The following is a 21,751-nucleotide window of genomic DNA, read 5'->3' on the forward strand; positions in this document are numbered from 1 at the left end:
GTCTGGTTCAACTACTTTTCAATGGAACACTGGATTTTCAACTAAATAGAGTTTTTCACTGAAAGTGCTTGTTTTCTGTAGACAAATTGGAAACGTCATCCAAAAAACCAAACACTCCAAAACCAAAAGGTTTTCAGGTTTTGATGTTTCACCAAAATGTGGAAAATTTTCAGCAGAAATTTTTGTCGAAAATGGGAAAAAATTATTTTCATCAACATTTTTCATGAGAAAAAAAAATTTCCTACCAGCTCTGCTCACAACCTCAGGCTTGCTCAAAGCATACCTGACTACCTGCCAGGCATGGGGACTGGTTCAACAGCTAGGAGTCTACGCTAGAGGAAACCACTGGTAGTTGCACCCACCAGTTTCTGAGTGATTTGTGGTGGCAGGACAGCACGTAGCAGATAGAATACGATTGAGGGTCTAGCCAAGAGATTATGTAGAAGTGAAAAGTCATGTACTTTCCTAGTTTGCTTGCTTCATGAAAATCCTTTCCATCTGCGCAAATTGCAATCAGTCATTAACGAATGTAACATAACATGGAGCAAAGGGAAAAAGCAGCTGAAAATGGCAGTTTATCAAAAAAGAGCAAAACAAACATATTAAAAAGAAAGTATCAGAGGGGTAGCCGTGTTAGTCTGGATCTGTAAAAGCAGCAAAGAGTCCTGTGGTACCTTATAGACTAACAGACATTTTGGAGCATGAGTTTTCGTGGGTGAATACCCACTTCGTCAGATGCATGTAGTGGAAATTTCCAGGGGCAGGTATATACATGCAGGCAAGCTAGAGATAATGAGGTAGTTCAGTCAGGGAGGATGAGGCCCTGTTCTAGCAGTTGAGGTATGAAAACCAAGGGAGGAGAAACTGGTTCTGTAATTGGCAAGCCATTCACAGTCTTTGTTTAATCCTGAGCTGATGCTGTCAAATTTGCAGATGAACTGAAGCTCAGCAGTTTCTCTTTGAAGTCTGGTCCTGAAGTTTTTTTGTTGCAGGATGGCCACCTTAAGGTCTGCTATAGTGTGGCCAGGGAGGTTGAAGTGTTCTCCTACAGGTTTTTGTATATTGCCACTCCTAATATCTGATTTGTGTCCGTTTATCCTTTTCCGTAGTGACTGTCCAGTTTGGCCGATGTACATAGCAGAGGGGCATTGCTGGCATATGATGGTGTATATTACATTGGTGGATGTGCAGGTGAATGAACCAGTGATGGTGTGGCTGATCTGGTTAGGTCCTGTGATGGTGTCGCTGGTGTAGATATGTAGGCAGAGTTGGCATCGAGGTTTGTTGCATGGATTGGTTCCTGAGCTAGAGTTACTATGGTGTAGTGTGCAGTTACTGGTGAGAATATGTTTCAGGTTGGCAGGTTGCCTGTGGGCGAGGACTGGCCTGCCACCCAAGGCCTGTGAAAGTGTGGGATCATTGTCCAGGATGGGTTGTAGGTCCCTGATGATGCATTGGAGAAGTTTTAGCTGGGGACTGTATGTGATAGCCAGTGGAGTCCTGTTGGTTTCTTTCTTGGGTTTGTCTTGCAGTAGGAGGCTTCTGGGTACATGTCTGGCTCTGTTGATCTGTTTCCTTATTTCCTCATGCGGGTATTGTAGTTTTGAGAATGCTTGGTGGAGATTTTGTAGGTGTTGGTCTCTGTCTGAGGGGTTAGAGCAGATGCGGTTGTACCTCAGTGCTTGGCTGTAGGCAATGGATCATGTGATGTGCCCGGGATGGAAGCTGGAGGCATGAAGGTAGGCATAGCAGTCGGTAGGTTTTTGGTATAGGGTGGTGGTAATGTGACCATCATTTATTTGCACCGTGGTGTCTAGGAAGTGGACCTCCCATGTAGATTGGTCCAGGCTGAGGTTGATGGTGGGGGGAAGCTGTTGAAATCATGGTGGAATTTTTCCAGAGACTCCTTCCCATGGGTCCAGATGATGAAGATGTCATCAATGTAGCGTAGGTAGAGAAGGGGCGTGAGTGGACGAGAGCTGAGGAAGTGTTCTTCCAGGTCGGCCATAAAAATATTGGCATATTGTGGGGCCAAGTGGATGCCCATAGCTGTGCCACTGATCCGGAGATATATATTATCATTAAATTTGAAATAGTTGTGTGTGAGGATAAAGGCACAGAGCTCAGCAGCCAGTTGTGCTGTAGCATCATAAGGGATACTGTTCCTGACAGCTTGTATTCCATCTGTGTGTGCGATGTTCGTGTAGAGAGCCTCTACATCCATAGTGGCTAGGATGGTGTTTTCTGGAAGGTCACCAATGCATTGTAGTTTCCTCAGGAAATCAGTGGTGTCACGGAGATAGCTGGGAGTGCTGGTGGCATAGGGTCTGAGTAGAGAGTCCACATATCCAGACAGTCCTTCAGTGAGAGTGCCAATGCCCGAGATGATAGGGGGTCCAGGATTTCCGGGTTTGTGGATCTTGGGTAGTAGACAGAATAACCCTGGTCGGGGCTCTAAGGGTATGTTGATTTGTTCCGGTGTTAGTGTAGGGAGTGTCCTGAGTAGATGTTGCAGTTTCTTAGTGTATTCCTCAGTGGGATCTGAGGGAAGTGGCCTGTAGAATTTGGTGTTGGAGAGTTGTCTGGCAGCCTCCTTTTGGTAGTCAGACCTGTTCATGATGACAACAGCACCTCCTTTATCAGCCACTTTGATGATAATGTCTGGGTGGTTTCTGAGGCTGTGGATGGCATTGCGTTCTGCATGACTTAGGTTATGAGGCAAGTGATGTTGTTTTTCCACAATTTCTGCCTGTGCATGTCAGCAGAAGCATTCAATGTAGAGGTCCAGACTGTCATTTCGACCCTCAGGAGGAGTCCATGTGGAGTTCTTCTTCTTGTGCTGTTGGTGGGAGGGTACCTGTGTATCAGTGCGCTGTTCAGTGTTGTCCTGAAAGTATTCTTTGAGTGGGAGACAGCGGAAGTAGGCTTCCAGATCGCCGCAGAACAGTATCATGTTGGTGGGGGTGGCAGGGCAGAAAGAGAGTCCCCGAGATAGGACTGACTTTTCTTCTGGGCTGAGTGTGTAGTTGTATAGATTGACGATATTGCTGGGTGAGTTGGGGGTACCACGGTTGTGGCCCCATGAGGCAGGTAGGAGTTTAGACAGCTTACAGTCCTTTTTCCTTTGTACAGAGGTGAAGTGAGTAATGTAGATCTCCTGTCTTATTTTAGTGAAGTCCATTTGTATGGAAGTTTGGTTATTGATGAGAGTCTCCAGGTTGAAGAGCTCTTTTTTGATGTTTTCCTGTTTGCTGTATAGGATGCTGATCAGGTGGTTCCTCAGTTTCTTTGATAGAGTATGGCATAATCTCTCACTGTGGTCTGTGTAGTATGTAGATAGCAGTGGATTTTTTACCTTTAGTACATTTGGTATGATATCCATCCGTTTGCATTTGAAAAGGAAGATGATATCTGTCTGTATTTGTGCAAGTTTCTTAATGAGGTTGATGTATTTCCACTCCATATGGCTAAATGCAGTGCCTTGCATGGTGTCAAGTATCAGAGGGGTAGCCGTGTTAGTCTGGATCTGTAAAAGCAGCAAAGAGTCCTGTGGCACCTTATAAACTAACAGACGTTTTGGAGCATGAGCTTTCGTGGGTGAATACCTACTTGGTCAGATGCATGTAGTGGAAATTTCCAGGGGCAGGTATATATGCAGGCAAGCTAGACTGTAGACTGGACAGTCACTACGGAAAAGGATAAACGGACACAAATCAGATATTAGGAGTGGCAATATACAAAAACCTGTAGGAGAACACTTCAATCTCCCTGGCCACACTATAGCAGACCTTAAGGTGGCCATCCCGCAGCAAAAAAACTTCAGGACCAGACTTCAAAGAGAAACTGCTGAGCTTCAGTTCATCTGCAAATTTGACAGCATCAGCTCAGGATTAAACAAAGACTGTGAATGGCTTGCCAATTACAGAACCAGTTTCTCCTCCCTTGGTTTTCACACCTCAACTGCTAGAACAGGGCCTCATCCTCCCTGATTGAACTACCTCATTATCTCTAGCTTGCCTGCACATATATACCTGCCCCTGGAAATTTCCACTAATGCATCTGACGAAGTGGGTATTCACCCACGAAAGCTCATGCTCCAAAACATCTGTTAGTCTATAAGGTGCCACAGGACTCTTTGCTGCTATTAAAAAGAAAGAAAATAAACTGAATTCTGTATTGCCAGATGCACTCTATACAATTCAAATAACAAAATTATTAAGATGCTTTCTTCTTCTGTGAAGCTGAATGAGCAATAGCACCAGAGGGATTTTTTGATAAAATGTCTAGTGTATGTATAATCTGGAGATTGGGGAAAATTAGGTACAAGTACTGTTTCACTCTCCTTTTTGTGCTCTAGTTTAACTCTTTGCTGGAGCTCATGCCAGAGTTTCTTCTTTTCAGGATTTTTCATTAAACTGAGTCAAACTAGGCGGCACTGCATTTATAAACCATGAATGTCGCTTCTATTCATTAGCTACCAGTCACTGTCAAGAAGAGAAACACCTACATCTAATGGTATTTGGATAGAGCAAGAGGACTGAATAGATTCTCATAATGAGTTATAGTGGATTACATTTTGTTTTTTATATATATAGTCAATACTGAATGAGGAGAATCTAACGTTGCTAGTCAAATCATGGAGTGTGCACCCCGAGTTTGAGCACCTGCATTCCTGACAATACAATATTTCAATGTCTCTATCTTCTTAATATGCATGTTTTTCTCTCAGCTGCTTTTTTCCTTTGTTGTATCATTCATTAATGGGAGATTGGCATGTATGCAAAGGGAGAGGTTTTGAAAAGCAAGCAAATCTTGTTCATACGGTTACTTGAGTAGCCTATATTTTGTGAGAAGTGGTTCACTTTGTCTTTTCACTGTAATCCTCTCTCTTCTTGCTCCTTTCCAAATTATATTTCCTCTCCTTTTCCCCCATGCCTTCCCCTTCTGTCCCAATATATTCACATTCCTCTCCCCTCCATTTCAACTCTCTTTGATCCTTTCTCCCTTTGATACTCCTGCCTTTCCCAATAGTGATGTGATGATGCATTTCACCAGGTAAGGAGGTAGGAGTATATTTGCAGGTGAACTGACATGCCTGATTCCCTATAGAATTATAACCACCTCCATTTTACAGAGTAGGGTAGATTTCTGAGTGTAAACTTTTTCATGTTCATTTCATGAAGTCTTGGAACACCTCCCACTGCCCAGTTTTCACTTTAAGCAAAATGCCAATGAAATGTCTGTTTTTCACATTGTAAATATGCAAAAAATGCAAAATTATGCTCAATTTTAAAAACAAAGGTTTTTTTCCCTTGGAAAATGGGGCCTTTTTTGCTTGAGTATTATGTGACATAGATGAGATATTTTTCTCTCTTAAAATGCCCCTTTTACAAGTTTCTGGCAAAATCCCAAAACCCAGTGGACATCTTCTGTAGACCATACACAACATACATTTCCATTGCCTTCAGAGAAACTACTCATGATATACTCTGGTGTGAGAGAAATATCAGATCTTCTCACTTTCAAGTATAACATAAGAACGGGCATACTGGGTCAGACCAAAGATTCATCTAGCCCAGTATCCTGTCTTCTGACAGTGGCCAATGCCAGGTGCACCAGAGGGAATGAACAGAATAGGTAATCACCACATGATCCATCCCCATTGTCGTCCATTCCCAGCCTCTGTTTGCCAGAAGCTAAGGACACCATCCCTGACCTATCCTCCATGAATTTATCTGGTTTTTCTATTTTGGTTTGGTTTGGTTTTTTGGAACCCTGTTATAGTCTTGGCCTTCACAACATCCTCTGGCAAGGAGTTCACAGACTGATGATGTGTTGTGTGAACAAAATACTTCCTTTTGTTTTAAACCTGCTGCCTATTAATTTCATTTGGTGGCCCCTAGTTCTTGTGTTCTGAGAAGGAGTAAATAACACTGCCTTATTTACTTTCTCCATACCAGTCATTCTATAGACCTCCATCATAGTAGTTTTGTCTTTCATTAAGAACAAATTTGTGCATCTGGAATCATTACCAAAATTCAAGGCAGAGACAGCAACAGATTTTTAAGGTGGCCCTGCATTCACTGGCTTATTTGTGTTTTTTCAGGAGACCTTCAGACAATCTTTTAAATCGGCAACTCCCGTAGAGAGGCTTGACTTGCCCTTTAAGTGTCTACATGTTTTAACCTGCTTTTGTAACAGCTTAGGTGTTAGAAACAGAAGGGCTACTTTCTCCAGAAATTGTGGAGCTAACACATTTTAGTGATGCCAGAATTGGTAACCTGTAATGTTACTGTTGTAGCAATTCCTGCAGCTCCAGGGTATGAGAATCACAGTGTGCAGCCAGTTTAAACCAAACACATTACAGTACTGAAAGGCTCTGCTGCTTCAGTTTCTCAAGCATTGTGTAGATGGATTGTTTGCATACATATTGAGTTGAGTTTTTAGACTGTAAAGAATTGAGGTCTGATTTTCATTAGCAGCCTCCCATTTTCCACTTATTTTGTTCCACTGGTAAATAGTTTCAGGGGTAATTTTATGGGCACATTTTATTAAAATATTGGTTGTATCAGGTTTTTAGCTGATTAATTTTGGTTGCAGATCATTAGACATCTAAGTGTTATGAAATATGCCTGCAAATTTAAATAACAACAGTTCCATACTGGCATAAAAATGTGGATGCAAAACTGGAGGCCAAGTGGAGGCCCTTCTGAAAATCAGGGGATTCGATGCTAAGATGTGATGAAAGTATGCACCAAGTCTTCTAGCAGTACAATTTATAGTTGCAGGAGTAATTTCATCACAGATGAACAGCTGGAAAGTATGTCCAAAAAAGAGTGAAATATAATCAAATCTGAACTATGATTGTTTCAACGCAATATTTCTGTGGTAGCCTGCTGAATCTGGTAGCAGAAATTTAATGAAAAGTAATTTGTGTGTGAAAATATGAGCATGTATTCATGTAATTACAATCTGTACCATCATACATATGTATCACAGGGCCGGATTAAGGTTGAACAAGCTTAGCTGAAGATTTCAAAAAAAAATCAGCATGAGAGAGACACTTGACATGGAAGATTTTAGCTCTAGCACTTAAAGTTTGGCAAAGCTGAAAGCAACTGGAAACAGAGTCTTTATAATGGAAAGTGACAGGCAACCTAAAGTATAGGTGACAATCCCAGTTCTGCTTGTAACATACATACACGGCCACCAGATTTGCACTGTAAGCCTAATCAGGATAGTTTTCATTTTATATACACAAAATAAAATCTACCATGCTTATATCTTTCATTTTGTGTTGAGAATGACTGGTCTTGCAATTTCTATAGCTAAAGAGGGCAAGATAGCAGCTAGAAACACTTTTGTTTAATGCTTACTTCCTCTGTCGTGCATGACTTTCTGCCCTTGCCTTTCACGCTGACCAAAGCTTCTCATTTGTCTTTTGTTGTGATCTGGGGGCTGCGATGCCACACAAAACCAGAGAAAATGATGAAGATCACCAACCTGTCATACTTCTGGATGTACACCATCTGAAACTAAATTAAGAATGCAGATTGCTGCTGGTGGGCATTCCCTGCTGGTCACTGCTCACTCAACTCCCATTTACTAGCAAGGGCCTAGGGATATAGTTATTTAGCAGCTAGAGAGGAGTCTCTTCTCTACAACAGACTTTGGGGCAATAAAGGCCATGCAGGGGTGGCTAAATGGAAAATAGGATAACCTTATTCTATGGCTAATGACCTAGGAAAAATGATAATATTGAACAAGTCCAAGGGTTAGTCACTAAGTGTCAATTTTTGGTACAAAGTTCAATGTAGATAATGCTATAAAAGTCTCTCATACTATTATTGAGGAGGATGCTGTTCTCCAGAGAAAAATGGAAACACAAGAAATTCAGAGTAAAAACAAAAATGCTGGTGCTAGCTGCAGTGGTGCTTGTGATGTGGACACCTTTGTACAAGGTATGAAACAAGGTAATATATATAATAAAATGGCCTTATTGCTTCCTTCTTTCAGGTGGTAAAAATGATGATTGTCGTTGTGTTGACATTTGCAATCTGCTGGTTGCCCTACCACATTTACTTCATAGTTACTGGGATCTACCAACACTTAAATCGGTGGAAATATATTCAGCAAATCTACCTAGCCAGCTTTTGGCTGGCCATGAGCTCCACAATGTACAATCCCATTATCTACTGCTGCCTTAATAAGAGGTAAGAGAATCATGAAACTATTGGGGGAGGAGGGTGAGCTTAGCCAGAATATAAATGATTTGAATGTGAAAGATGCAGAGTAATTTTCACTTCAGTAGTAAAGATTCCCAATGAGAGGAAAAAATATATATATATCATGTGAGGTGAAAGCCTCCTTCAGGTTTCTGTTCAATGCTAATACTATTCTTCCAGTGAACACTTGTGGCATTGACAAATGTAAGAGCAAAATTTAGCCTTGCAGGGGCTTAGCTCGCCTGCCACATTCCACATGCAGAAGGCCTAATAAAATCAATGGAAGTTCCACTTGTCGGGCTTGCAGAACCAGGCCCTTATACACCAAATATAAATTAAGGTTGCTTTGCTGTTAGTGGTGTATGCCACAATTTATCTATATTTGCTAACTAATCATTACTCCAAAGATATTTATAGCATGACTTTACGAGGTGAGCAGTCAGAATGCAATTTAAAATAAAGCTTTATTGTAGTATTATTGATCACATCACAATATTTCTATTATACATTGCAGTCTGATTGGATGATAAAATGAATGCTCATAGCCTTATTACTCAGTCCTAAAGCATATGTAGTTGGAGATGCTGGGGGAGAAAAAAGTCACACATACTCCTAGGTTCTTATTTTCAAGGGGGCTGCATTTGCAGTTGACTTCACTGGGATTTGTGGGTGCTTACCCTGTTGAAAAAATCAGGCCACAACTGTTTAAGGGAGTCTTTATGGGCATGAGTCACCTCACCTGGATCAGACTGCACGATCAGGGTCTAAATAAGTACTATTCAGAATATGTGCCATTACACCTCTTCACAAATAACACTCTACTTTTACATATCTGCTCATTTTTCATTTCCATGAGTGTTACTGAATTAAAACCATCAAGAGCTTGAGAGAGAACCTGGCCGGGGAGGGAGTGGCCCACCCCCTCCACTCCCCACCTGGGTCAGGCTGCTAGGGCCAGGGCCTGAGCAAGCCAAAAACATACTAGGCCTGGGTGGGTAGCAGAGGGTGCAGGCAGCTGCCACCTTCCCAGCCAGGCTGTCTCTCAGGCAGCTGCTGCGCAGCACAGAGGCAACGACCAGGAGCGGCCACACTCAGCCAAGTGGAGAAGTGACTCTGTCCCACCCCTTCTGCTCCCCGCCCAGACCCGGTTGCCAGGGACAGGGGCTGAACGTGCCAGGGAGCAGGTGCAGTAGAAGTACAGAACCCCTCACTCTCCTCACTGGAAGGCTGAGCAGAAATGGTGGGGGGGACTCTTCACTCTACGTCTTGCCTATGAATGTTTTCACCAAGTATCTTTCTTCTCAGGTTCCGAGCTGGTTTCAAGAGAGCATTCCGTTGGTGCCCATTTATTGAGGTGTCCAGCTATGATGAGCTGGAGCTCAAGGCAGCCAGGTTTCATCCCACCAGACAAAGTAGCTTGTACACTGTGTCCAGAATGGAGTCTAGCACAACAGTAGTGTTTGATCCAAATGATGGAGATCATTCCAAGTCCACTCGTAAGAAAAGGGTTGTTTCACGGGACACAAACTTCAATGGCTGTTCACGCAGGAATTCCAAAACCACCTCGACAATGTCGAGTTTTATCAGCTCACCCTATACATCAGTGGATGAGTATTCTTAAGGCCCTGGGTAAATTTGTGATGGGCATGAAAAGAGCAGTATTGTACATAAACGAGACAATGCTAGTCTACCTTAGAACCAATATCCAAGCTACTGGATGGCAGTCAAGATTCAGTTGATGAACCCTGGTTGTAAATACCATATGATTTATTGGCTCTGCTTACATTTGTGCTTTGGAAAAAAAAGAGGAACTATAAGATGTCTGTTTACCTGAGTATGAAAACACGGTGGCATCTTGTACATAGAAATGTCTGTAAGAATTATTTAAAAACAATACAACATCAAACTCTTGCTCCTTCACTAGGATCAAATGCTGACCTATAGCTGACTTGCTGATATTTAAGTTTCACTGACCAAAATGTAACCAGACAGCTTCAAAATAACGACAGTTCAAACTTGACTGAATTTTTATATTATTTGTGAATTCTACAGGATGAAAGTTACATAAGATTGGGTTAAAAATTCCTTTTGTATCGAGTCTTGATAAGTTCCAAATCCAGTCTGCTGTTGTACAAATTCATGTGAGTGATCCTATTGAAGTCAATGTGAATAGGATTTAGCTCTGCGCAGAGGCCAAACTGTGCACCACTTAAATCCCACTTAAGACTAACTCAAACCCCAAAATAGGGCTTAAGTGGTTCATAGGCCTTGTTCTGGCCCCTGCACATGCAGGAATACCACCTTGTTTGAGGCAAATAGGACTTATTTGACCCACCGTTGGAGTATCTTTCAGTAGGAACACCAGACTACAACCTCAAAGTGAAGGTCAGAAAAGACAGTCTGTATCAAGAGATCTTTGTTAAACATGGATCCGGGGTGGCTCTAGGCACCAGTGCACCAAGCATGTGCCTGGGGCAGCAAGCCGTGGGGGGCGGCCTGCCGGTCGCCATGAGGGCAGCAGTCAGGCATGCCTGCGGGAGGTTGGCCGGTCCCACGGTTTCAATGGCAATTCGGTGTCGGGAACACCAAAGGCACGAGACCAGCGGACCTCCCGCAGGCATGACGCCAAAAGCCGCCTGACTGCTGTGCTTGGGGCGGCAAAATACATAAAGCCAGCCCTGCATGGATCAATGCTCTCCCGCTGAAGTATGAAGAGCCACTTCCTCAGTAAGGCATTGCAAATTAATGTCTTACTAGACAGACATAAAAATACTTAACTGCATTTGTATTCATTTTGACTGTCAGCCAACTTGTATACATAATTAAATTCAGACAAGTGAAGTGTATGAGCAGATATCTGTTTTCCCTTCAAAAGCAAAAAACAGTGATTGTACTAAGTATAGTTTGCTTGCTCTGTCCCCAAATACAAACTCAGTTTTGGTTTGGGTTGAATCTCAAACCATAAAGGGTGTATTTTTCAGTGCAGGTTCAGATATGACTAATCTCTCACACAAGCAGCTTTTCCTTGCAAGATTTTGACCCAACGTATTATAATATTTTGATTTAAGATAAAAGAGAACTCTTTTGAGATCATGTCATCCTGCCAGTTTTTCCCTCGTTTTGTGCTAAAAACAGTTCTCAGGATTTTGTGACAATTGACTCCAAACCCAAAACTTGAATTCCAGATTAAAGCCTGAGTCAGGGATGAATGGTAGCCTAATCCTAATACACTTGGATATGGCTCTTTACACTGGGAACAGGAGTCCAACAATCATTTGAGAAATGTGTGTGAGATTTATGGCATATGAAAAAATATCCATCATGAAGGTTTCCATAGTGCTTCAGAGAATTGCAGTGCTGTTCATTGAACTCTAAGAGTTACTTTGGAATCCAGCCTTTATGGGGCTCTGTTTCTGCACCCACAAAATAGAATAAATCAATCATTTAAATGTCTAAATACCTGATAGCTCCAGTTAGTACAAAATTTGTGGGTACAATCTATCTCCAGGAAGCCTGCAGCTACTTGCACCTGAAAATGGTAAAGGCAAAAAACAGATCCCTTTAGAAATTTGTCCTCATAGACCATAGTTTTCCAAATATACATTTCCTTCAATAATGTGCATTCTTATGGGTGTATGTAGAAATCACATTTTTGGAAGCTCATTTGTAAATATGAAACAAATCTAAGCATACAATCTTTTTATATTAGATTTAAAAGTATTCTTTTTAAAATGACCTATTGTGGTAAAAGCCCAAAGAGCTGAGCACCTCTTGAGAGCTTCTGCACACCCACATTTTCCACTGAAATCATTGGGCCAAATCTTGAAATTTGTATCCAGTTTTTAACCTGTCCTTACTCAGACAAACTGCCACTGAAGACTGCAAAGTCTAATTGCTTGACTAAGAACTGAGTAAAAGGTTCAGGATTTCATCCAACATGGTTTGAGGGCACTCAGCACCATCTAAGAGACATCCTTAGAGATCAGACCATAAATTTGCCAATCCTGGATCTTTAACATCTCAGTCCTATTGTTACTGGACAGCAAGGGAAATTTCAAAGGCATCTGATACTTAGACAAGGTGCATGAGACAACAGCAAATTAGGAAATCATTAGAGAATCCAGTTCAGGATTCACTGTTCAGGCTGGCCATTACCAACACACTTAACCATGAACAATACCCCTTAATGTCTTTAATATCAGAATTTTCCCATTTTTCTTTAACAAGAACTATTTTATAGTCCAGAAGTGTTAGTGTGTGACAAAGTTTAGATCCATATCCACCTAATACACATCTGGATGATCTGGAACAAATACAATTCTTTTTTATAATATACAGAATCTTTTCTATAATATCCAAGATATCTATTTTTAATCATACAGTACTTCTCTCACACAAAACCAGAAGTTTTTTAATGTGCATAAAGACTAAAGGGTTGTGTGTGATACAATTATGATTAAGAATAAATACTGTCTTATACTGAAGCAGAACACAGTAATTCAGAGCAAGAACACAATGGATATTACACTTCAGGAAACTTTGAAGTTTGTTTAGAAACATGAATATGTGTACTTTATATATAATTTTATTTGTACAAGTATGTTCGGTAACTTTAAAAAATACTATTTGTTTTCAATTGTATAATTGTAGAAGATAAAATGTAAATGTCAGGAAAAGTATACAGTTGAAAATGTCTTTACAAAAAAAAAAGATTGTGACCCCCCCCCCCATTATGACATCTTTTGCATTAACCCCAACAATTTCATTTAAAGAAGCCAATTTCTCTTTTATATTAGAAAATTATAAAAATATAATAACTTGCAATTCCAGTGTCACATATGCCCTTCTCAGCAAGGACTGGATCCAAAGCCCATTGACATCAAAGGAAAAAGTCCCATTAACTTCTGGACCAGACCTTAAGTCATTGCTCATACATGCCAAATGCCTGTATTTATGAACAACAGGCCCTGTTTTTCAGCAAAATGTTTATAATTTAAAAAAAAAACCAACCCTTTCCTAGTTCAGTGTATGTAATGTAATGCATACAACATGTCTGTTTTAATTTTTTGCCTCAAATGTCCTGATTTAAAGTTTTTAAATGCACACAAGTATGAAGATATACTAACACAACTCAACTGGGAGAGAGTCCCGACTGGCTACAAAAAACTAAGCATAGTAACTTTGTGCTTGTGTATTATATGTGTGTATTGTAAAGACTTTCTGGTTGTTCATGTACAGTTTCTGTCTATAAGGAAGTTATATACAGAACATTTATTGTTGTTGAATAAACTGTATTTTTTAAATTGTGGCTATTACAAAAAAAGGCATTGTATTAATAAAAATCAGTATATGAATATATGTTGTGTACTTCAAACCGTGACTGTGGTGAGCTTATTTTGTTTTTCCTCTCTCTTATTTTAATCTTGAAAAAGACAGATGTACAATTTTAGGAGTCGCTTGTGATAATCCAATGTCAGAAATGTGCCAGGTTTCCTCCTACTCTATATATACTTTTAAAATGCTGATGATAGCAAGAACAATGCAAATGCTCCAGAAGACAAAGAATGTGGTAAATAAGCCTTGGGGATGGGGGAAGCAGTAGATGTGGTATATCTTGACTTTAGTGAAGCTTCTAATACGGTCTCACATGATCTTCTCATAAACAAACTAGGGAAATACAGCCCAGATGGACCAACTACAAGGGGGGTTCACAACTAGTTGGAAAACCATACTCAGAGTAGTTATCAATGGTTCACAATCAAGCTGGAAGGGCATATTGAGTGGGGTCCCACAAGGACCTGTCCTGGGTCTAGTTCTATTCAATATTTTCATAAATGGGTTGGGTAATGGCGTAGAGAGTACACTTATAAATTTTGTGAGTGATACCAAGCTGGGAGTGGTTGCAAGTGCTTAGGAGGACAGAATTAGAATTTAAAATGATCATGACAAACCAGAGAAATGGTCTGAAATAAATAGGATAAAGTAAATAGGATAAAATTCAATAAAGGACAAATGCAAAGTACTCCACTTAGGAAGGAATAACCAATTGCACAAGTACAAATGGGAAATGACTGCCTAGGAAGGAGTACTGCTGAAAAATAATGTGGGAGTTATAGTGGATCACAAACTAAATGAGTCAACAATGTAAAACTGTAAAAAAGGCCAACATCAGTTTGGGACATATTAGCAAGACACAAATAGTAATTCTTCTATTCTAGTTGGTACTGATAAAGCCTCAGCTGGAGCACTGTGTACTGGTCTGGGCATTACACTTCGGAAAAGAAGTCGACATATTGGACAAAGTCCAGAGGTGAGCAACAAAAAATAATTATAGGTCTAGAAAACATGACCTATAGGAAAAGTTGAAAAAAAATGGGTTTGTCAAGTCTGGAGCAGAGAACACCGAGAGGGGACATGATAACAGTCTTTTAAGTACATAAATGTTTGTTATAGAGAGTAGGGCAATAAATTTGTCTCCTTTCCCCCTGAGGACAGGACAAGAAGTAATGGGCTGAAATTGAAGCAAGGGAGTTTGAGGTTAAGCACTGGAACAATTTACCTAGGGAGGCTGTGGAATCTCCGTCATTGAGGTATTTAAGAGCAGTTTAGACAAACACCTGTTGGGGCTGACCTAGATAATACTTAGTCCTGCCTCAGCGCAGGGAACTGGACAAGATGACCTCTCGAGGTCCTTTCCAGTCCTACATTTTTGTGATTCTAAGAATAGAGACAGTGGTAGGTAAATAGTTAATATACGGGGAGACTCTAATATCCTCACTCGTGTCTAGGAAAGGTGTGGACTGAAGATCATATTGTTGTTCTGTGGATGTCCATGATAGAGACATTACCCACATATGCTACAGAGGCTGAGCGTAGTCTTGTTGAATACCCTTGATTGTGTGGTACATGACAATACAGCTGGTGATCTAGCTGGAAAGTTATGATGTTGTTACAGAATGTCCTCTCATTTGTTCCATGCAGGAGACAAACAGCTGGGCTTTGTTATTGCCAAATAAAAAACTAATGTTCAGTGAACATCCAAAGCAGGGAGCTTTTGGATATCGTAATGATCATCTGGTTTTGAAAAGAAGACAGATAGATTGACTGAGTTAGAAATCAGATACCACTTTGAAGAGAAACTTAGGGTGCTGCCTAAGCTGCACCTTGTCCTTGTAAAAAAAATAAAAAAAGTGTACAGAGGATCTCTAACTAGAGCATGTAGTTCCCCAGCACTTCTTGCTGAAGTGGTGGCTATTAGAAAGGCCACCTTTGCTGAAAGGTAAAGCAACCAACAGGTGGCTAATGGTTTGAAACGGGGATCCATAAAAGCTGATAAAACTATGTTCAAATCCCACTGCGGAGTAGGATCTCTGATAGATGTGAACAGTCTTTCTAGGTCTTTAAGGAACCTGGTGGACATAGGGTTAGAGAATACCATCCTACCCATAACAGCAGAATAAAACACTAAAATTGCAGCCAGGTGCACTTTGATAGAACGGATCACCAAACCTGACTCTTTTAAGTGTAATAATCCAAAATCTTTTGAATCGTAGATTGTACAGGAAATAGACTGTAGCTAACTGCTCAGATAGAGAAATACTTCTACTTACTAAGGTAAGTAGTCCTTGTGGATTAGTCCCTACTATTATTCCCTACTATGTCTCCCTAAGCCTATGCCTTCCCCCTGGCTTGCCAGCCCCAGATTGAGGGTTATTATTAAGGGTTAAAAGCGAGAGAAAGTTTGGGGGGGGTGTAGACTAAACTACATTTTTGGAAATGAAATGAAAATTTTCATAGAAAAATATTCATCACTGTATATGTGCTAAAAGCTGACGTCTGATCCCTCCAACTAGGTAGCTTTAATAAGAGCACATGATTATTCCAAATCCTACAGAACAAGGTGTAAAGGAGAATGAGCCTGGGGCTCAGAGACCAGAAGGAGAAATCAAAAGGGGAAAAGGGAGTCCAGGGAAAGATGCAAAAGAAAAAACCATGAAAGAAATGAAGAAAGAAGCACAGAAGTTAGGGGGGCAGGGCAGGATTTAAGGGGTAATTCAATGCCCTATTCCATAGGAACACCCTGCACAGCAGCAGGATACAGGTGTGGTAGGAGGATCTGCTGCCACATTGATGCATCCATCCATTTCTGTGGTGAGCATTTTGCCACAATTTCAAAAGGAAAAATTTCAAAAATACCAAACATTGCTGAGTTTTTCCCAAAAGGTTTTGCTTTTTTTTTCTTCCAAAAAATGTAATTGAAAATTATTTTTCACTTTTTTTATTAGACCCCTTTTTCAATAAACAAGAATATCTGTGAAGCTTTACCATTGTCACATAACACGGAGGATTCCTCTCTATGTCCCCAGTTCACAAATACCTAGCACTTCACCTGGCTACTTCGCAAGGGTGCTGGACTCAGGATTTGGCTCCATGTTATCACCCAGCCAACCCTCAAACAGGACTGGCAGGGATCAAATATCTGCCTGATGCGCTGCCTCACTACTGAGTCTGAGCCCCAACCAAACCTGGGGCCCACGTCTCAAGGATCCAGATAATGAGTCATCTAGCCTACATATTACATCTCCCTTCAGAGAGTGAAGGAGACAACTAGCATTTGGAACTGATTGTGTTGACTTGCTTGATATGTGTGACACTGTGTAACAAAAATTGCCAGTGTAATTCAGCTGAAGCATTTGTCTCATTGTCTCAATGGAGTGTGTAATACAGCATGGCCAGAGGGCAGCAGGAGAGGGTTAGAAGGGATCCTTATTCCCTGTAGAGGGAAGAAAGTTTGCTATAGATTAATTAAAGAACCTGAAGCCGATTAAAGCACCTGAAGCCAGTCACCTGATAAAAACCCCTGCTTCAATCAGACAAGTGAAGGTGTTGGAGCAGAGAGCAGTTTGGCACAGAGTGGATTGGTGTTGGAGCAGAGAACAGTTTGGAGGGAAGCACAGGAAAGTTTGGATAAGTGCTGCGGTGGGCTAAGAAGACCAAGACCCTGGGTAAAGGGACACCTGGCTTGTGCAGAGGGAGGGCAGAAAGCCCCCACAAGCTGAAGGGCAGGAGAGGGAAGTAGCCCAGGGGAAGGAAACACTAGTTCAAGTGGTTTATCGCTATCCTTGGGGCCCCTGATCTGGGACCTGGAGTAGAGGGCAGGCCTGGATCCCTCCATCTCCACTCCCCTCCTCTAGGGGCCCCACTAGTGGGGCAGTTAATATCCCAGTTCAGGGGCAAGGAATGCCCCCCGCCCCCACCAAGAAGAGAAAGTGTGAGACCCATCATCATAGTGCCGGCAATTTGCCACAAGTGATAAAACGCTATCACCTCCGTAGATTGTCTTGTCTGAATGACTGAAACATTAAAATCCCAGCAAGTGGTTTTTTAGTAATGCAGTTAAGTCTCTCTTTCTTCTAAGAAGATATTTTACAAGAAAAGAGTTAAAACCAATAAATCAAAGGAAAGTACATAGTAAAGTATTTTTAGACATGATCTGATTAGGGCCAGCTCCAGTGTTTTGCCAAGCGGCGAAAAAAAATAAAGCCGCAATCTACTGCCGGCACTTCATTCTTCGGCAGCAATTCAGCAGCTGGTCCTTCCCTCCGAGAGGGACTGAGGGACCAGCAGCCAAATTGCCGCCGAAGACCAGGACATGCCGCCTCCTTCCATGGGTCATCCCAAGCACCAGCTTGCTACGCTGGTGTCTGCAGCCGGCCCTGGATCTGATGGAAAGCAACCTGTACTTAAATTTAATCATAATAGTGATAGGGTATATTAAGAAAAGTGAGTCAGGGAGGAGCGTTGCATCATTCTTGAAGATTTTTTTTCTCCCCCAAGGTTACTGTTACAAATGAGGTTTCTTTATTCAGCAAATTAAACACATTTTCAAGGCTATATTTTTGGGTTGATGTTAGTCAGCCCACGCAGTAACTAGAAGCAATCACTGATTAGGTGAAATGTCACAATAATAGTTGTGTGGCACATGCTTTAAAATGAAGTCCCTTGACTCTGTCAAGTTACAGAGGGAGTGATGGATTACACAGCTAAACTTGTAGAAAACAAAAGCTCTGGTTGGCATGGGCCTGAGTTTTCATTATCAGTTTTTGAACAAATATTTTCAATATCACTGAAATAACATTTCCTCTAAGTTATATGCCAACTGTTACCCAACTCCTCTCACTGGAAGTTTGTACACAGCTTGTCCCAGTACAAATACACAAGTAAGGCCCCTGCCTCCTCCCCCCCCCCACTTGTGCAGCCATGTAGGACCATCTCAGATTCTGTGTTCAGCCTGTGTTCCAAATACTCTGTTTCCTCCACAACCAAGTGGGTGGAGAGGGGACAGGGAAAGGCAGAGCTGGCCTGCACTAGAAGACAAAGTAACCACATCTTGAAAAGAGGTGTCATCTCTTACCTTCCCCTGTAACACAAAGGAAAGAGGGGAGGAATCCTGGCTCTCAGAGCTCCTGCTGGGGTAGTGTAGCTATTCATCACCCCATATTCGGGGCTGAATCTAAAAACTCAACCTAACCATTCGTGAAGAGTCTTTATTGAAAGCCTTAGTTGAATTTACTCACCAATCTTTCCCACAATGGACAGATTATCTCAGTATAATTCAGGTGGCTTTAGCTTTCATATCCATTGGGACAACCAGACTTCCCAAACACTTGATCCTGAACATCAGGTTCCCCGGCCATGCCCGTGGCAGTCTTTGATGGCAAAGGAACCAGTACAACAAGAAGATAAGCCTAACTGGTGCTCAACCTTGAGTTAATAAATAGACATCTATATCTTCTTTGTAATAAATTGAACAAGAGTGAGAAGCCAGGGTTTCTGCATATTAAAAGCTAATTAATGAAGTAAAGGAAGTAACAGCTTTAAGAAGAAAAAAATCATTTTAACTCAAAACAAACTAACCAGAATTCCTTGTTAAAATAAAGAAATGGTTACACTAACAAGAAACTGCTTTATTACAGGATATATTTAGTAAATTGCAGCCTGCTGACAGGTAATCCCTTGATGGATCATTGTCAAGATTAAGGCACACTCTCAGAGCATCTGCCTACACTGTGTCTCTCTGGAGTTACCCTGACTTCATTAGTTGCTAATAATGCTCAAGTCTATTTACTTTGGGTCAGACCAATCCCTGAGTGAAGATGTAACTCACTAGTGAATATCTGATGATCCACAGAGGATATGAGTTGTTACAGCCCCTAGCATTGAAGCCCTGTGTAACAGTTTGCTCACTGCTCTGGAACCTCATGCGAGCTGTGATGGGAATTAGCTCTGCATGTTGGTGCACGCTCTTCGGGTGATGACTCACTGCCGTCACTATTGCTCAAGGACCAACATCTCTCCAAGGACCGTGGTGTCCTCTTCAGCGACACAGCCCTCCTACCATGCCACACACTTTGCTCCTCCCTTCCAGGGGACCTGCAGTCCACTGTTCAGCCACTTCCCTTAGTGGTTACTGCAGCAAATTGTCTGGACACTTCCTCGTCGCCCCAGCATCCTCTTTGCCCTTGTCTAAGAGCCTCAGCCTGCAAATCCCAGCAGCCAGCCAGGATCTGTCTCTCGCTCCCTCGGTCCCTGCTAGAATCACTGCTCTGTCCAGGGTGCTGGCAGTTCTTGCAGCCCTCCAGAGACACTTTCTCCCTAGGCTCCCAGCAGAGAACTGCCTTCCTCTGCCCTAAAGCTCCTTTTTTATATGGGCCTGCTTGACCTTGACTGGCTTCAACCCTTCTCTGATTGGCTGCCTCCTGCACAGCCTCCCAAGGGCTCTATTAACCTCATAGAGCCCAATGTGGGGCAGGTGCCCCATCACACCTTGACTCTTTAGCTTAAGCTGTAGTAACTTGTGATTTTATGTCTAGAGGTCCCTAGCGTTTCAACTAAGGCAGTAGCCATCACAAATGTGCATGGGAAATGAAGTATCATTATCCCTCCTTCTGTACATCCTCTAGGCATAGAGGCTGTATCCAGCTGCAGGTACTGAAGATAGAGACTGCTCCCTGACAGCATCCTGATAGGCACTAGCCACCCAAATGGGGCAAGGAGGTAGGGGCCATGTCCTTGTCCCACTCTGCACCGGTCAACATAATTGGCGGAATGCAACAGAAGTAGCATGATGTACAGTCCTAAGGGGTGTAACTGTGGCTGTAATCCCTTGGTACACCATGGGAAGATGCTGCTCTGCACCAACCGCAGTGCAGACCAGTGCCTAATAGTCACAATCTGTCCCAGTATCCCTCTCATAAAGTAACAAGTATAGCTTGTCGCTTGCCCAAATGGAGTAGAAAGGAGTAAGGGCCAGCCCCTCCCACGCCAATCAATGGCAGCATTCAGGGTTCCAGATTTCACCTCTGAGCATTCTGGAGAGAGCAGGAATCCTATGCTGATGCTTCCCCCTCTACCCATAAGCAAGTGGAGGGAAAATGGAGGACAGAGACATGGCTGAAGATCTAGGCCACAGTACATACATTTGAATACTAGAGATTTGTTTCTTCTTTCTTAGCTGCCAGGGCCTGAGTCCAAGGACTGAAAAAGAGAACTCTGACCTCAGGTTTTGGCAGGTAAAAAAAGAAACTTCAGTTTGCTTTTTTAAAATATATTTGTAATTGTGACAGGGTGTGACTCACCACGCTAGCACCTCCTGCTGATCCTCTTGTGAATCAGCTCCACAGGTCAGTATGCCAACTCCCGGTGGTGTCTCACCTGCCGTCAGTGGCACAGTACTGCAGTCTGACAATCCAGCCACTTCCTCAGTGGCGAGTGGAGGTGGGGACCCAGGCCCACTCACTACTCTGGTCCCAGGCCAGGGACCCTGTAGATGTCATCCACATGCTTCATTCCCCCCAACCTCTCAGTCTAATTCCCTTGGCCACTTCTCTGCAGCACCAGCACCTTCTCCGCCCTTATCTCTGGGCCTCAACATGCCAGTCTTAGCTGTCAGCCAGGAGTACACGCTCATTTCTCTGATCCTGCCCAGCACTGCTCTGTCCAAGGTGCTGGCTTTCTTCGTCCTGCAAGGTAGCAGTGTTCCATCCTCAAGCTCACAGAAAAACTGAAGGTGCTCTGCCCTACAGTCCTTATATGGACCTCCCTGGCCCTGACTGGCTGCTCCTGACAGCCCCTCTCTAATTGGCTGCCTCCTGTGGGGGCAGTGTGGGGCAGACACCCCTCACTGTAATATGTATACATTTATCAGTCCTTAAAGCCAAAGGGACCATTTCGGTAATCGCACAATTAAAAACACAAGCCACAGAATTTCACCCAACTGATTTCAACATCGGGCCCAATATCTTGCTTTGAACTAGACCACATTTTTTAGAAAGATACTCAATCTTGCTTTAAAACCTCCAAGACTCAGAGAATTTAGCACATCTCTTCCTTTGCTGTTTAATGGTTAATTATAGTCACTTTTGAAAATGCATGTTTTATTTCTACTTTGAATTTGTCTACACTACACAGTTTTGTCAACAAAAGGCTGCTTTCTTCGACAAAACAGTGAAGGTGTACACACTGCA

The 21,751-nt window shown here is 42.2% G+C and overlaps 1 protein-coding gene across 1 annotated transcript in view; it reads left to right on the top strand.

Annotated features, from left to right (window-relative positions):
• Positions 1-13,543, top strand: part of TACR3 (tachykinin receptor 3) — a 68,364-nt gene extending 54,821 nt beyond the window's left edge. Inside the window, exons 4-5 of the mRNA XM_050944519.1 lie at positions 8,017-8,213; positions 9,531-13,543. Of these exons, the coding sequence (XP_050800476.1) occupies positions 8,017-8,213; positions 9,531-9,846 (513 nt within the window). The 3' untranslated portion in view covers positions 9,847-13,543. The remainder of the gene's footprint in view (positions 1-8,016; positions 8,214-9,530) is intronic.
• The last annotated feature ends 8,208 nt before the right edge of the window (positions 13,544-21,751 follow it).

The sequence above is a fragment of the Gopherus flavomarginatus genome, chromosome 3, assembly GCF_025201925.1.
Source record: "Gopherus flavomarginatus isolate rGopFla2 chromosome 3, rGopFla2.mat.asm, whole genome shotgun sequence".
Lineage (NCBI taxonomy): Eukaryota > Metazoa > Chordata > Testudines > Testudinidae > Gopherus > Gopherus flavomarginatus.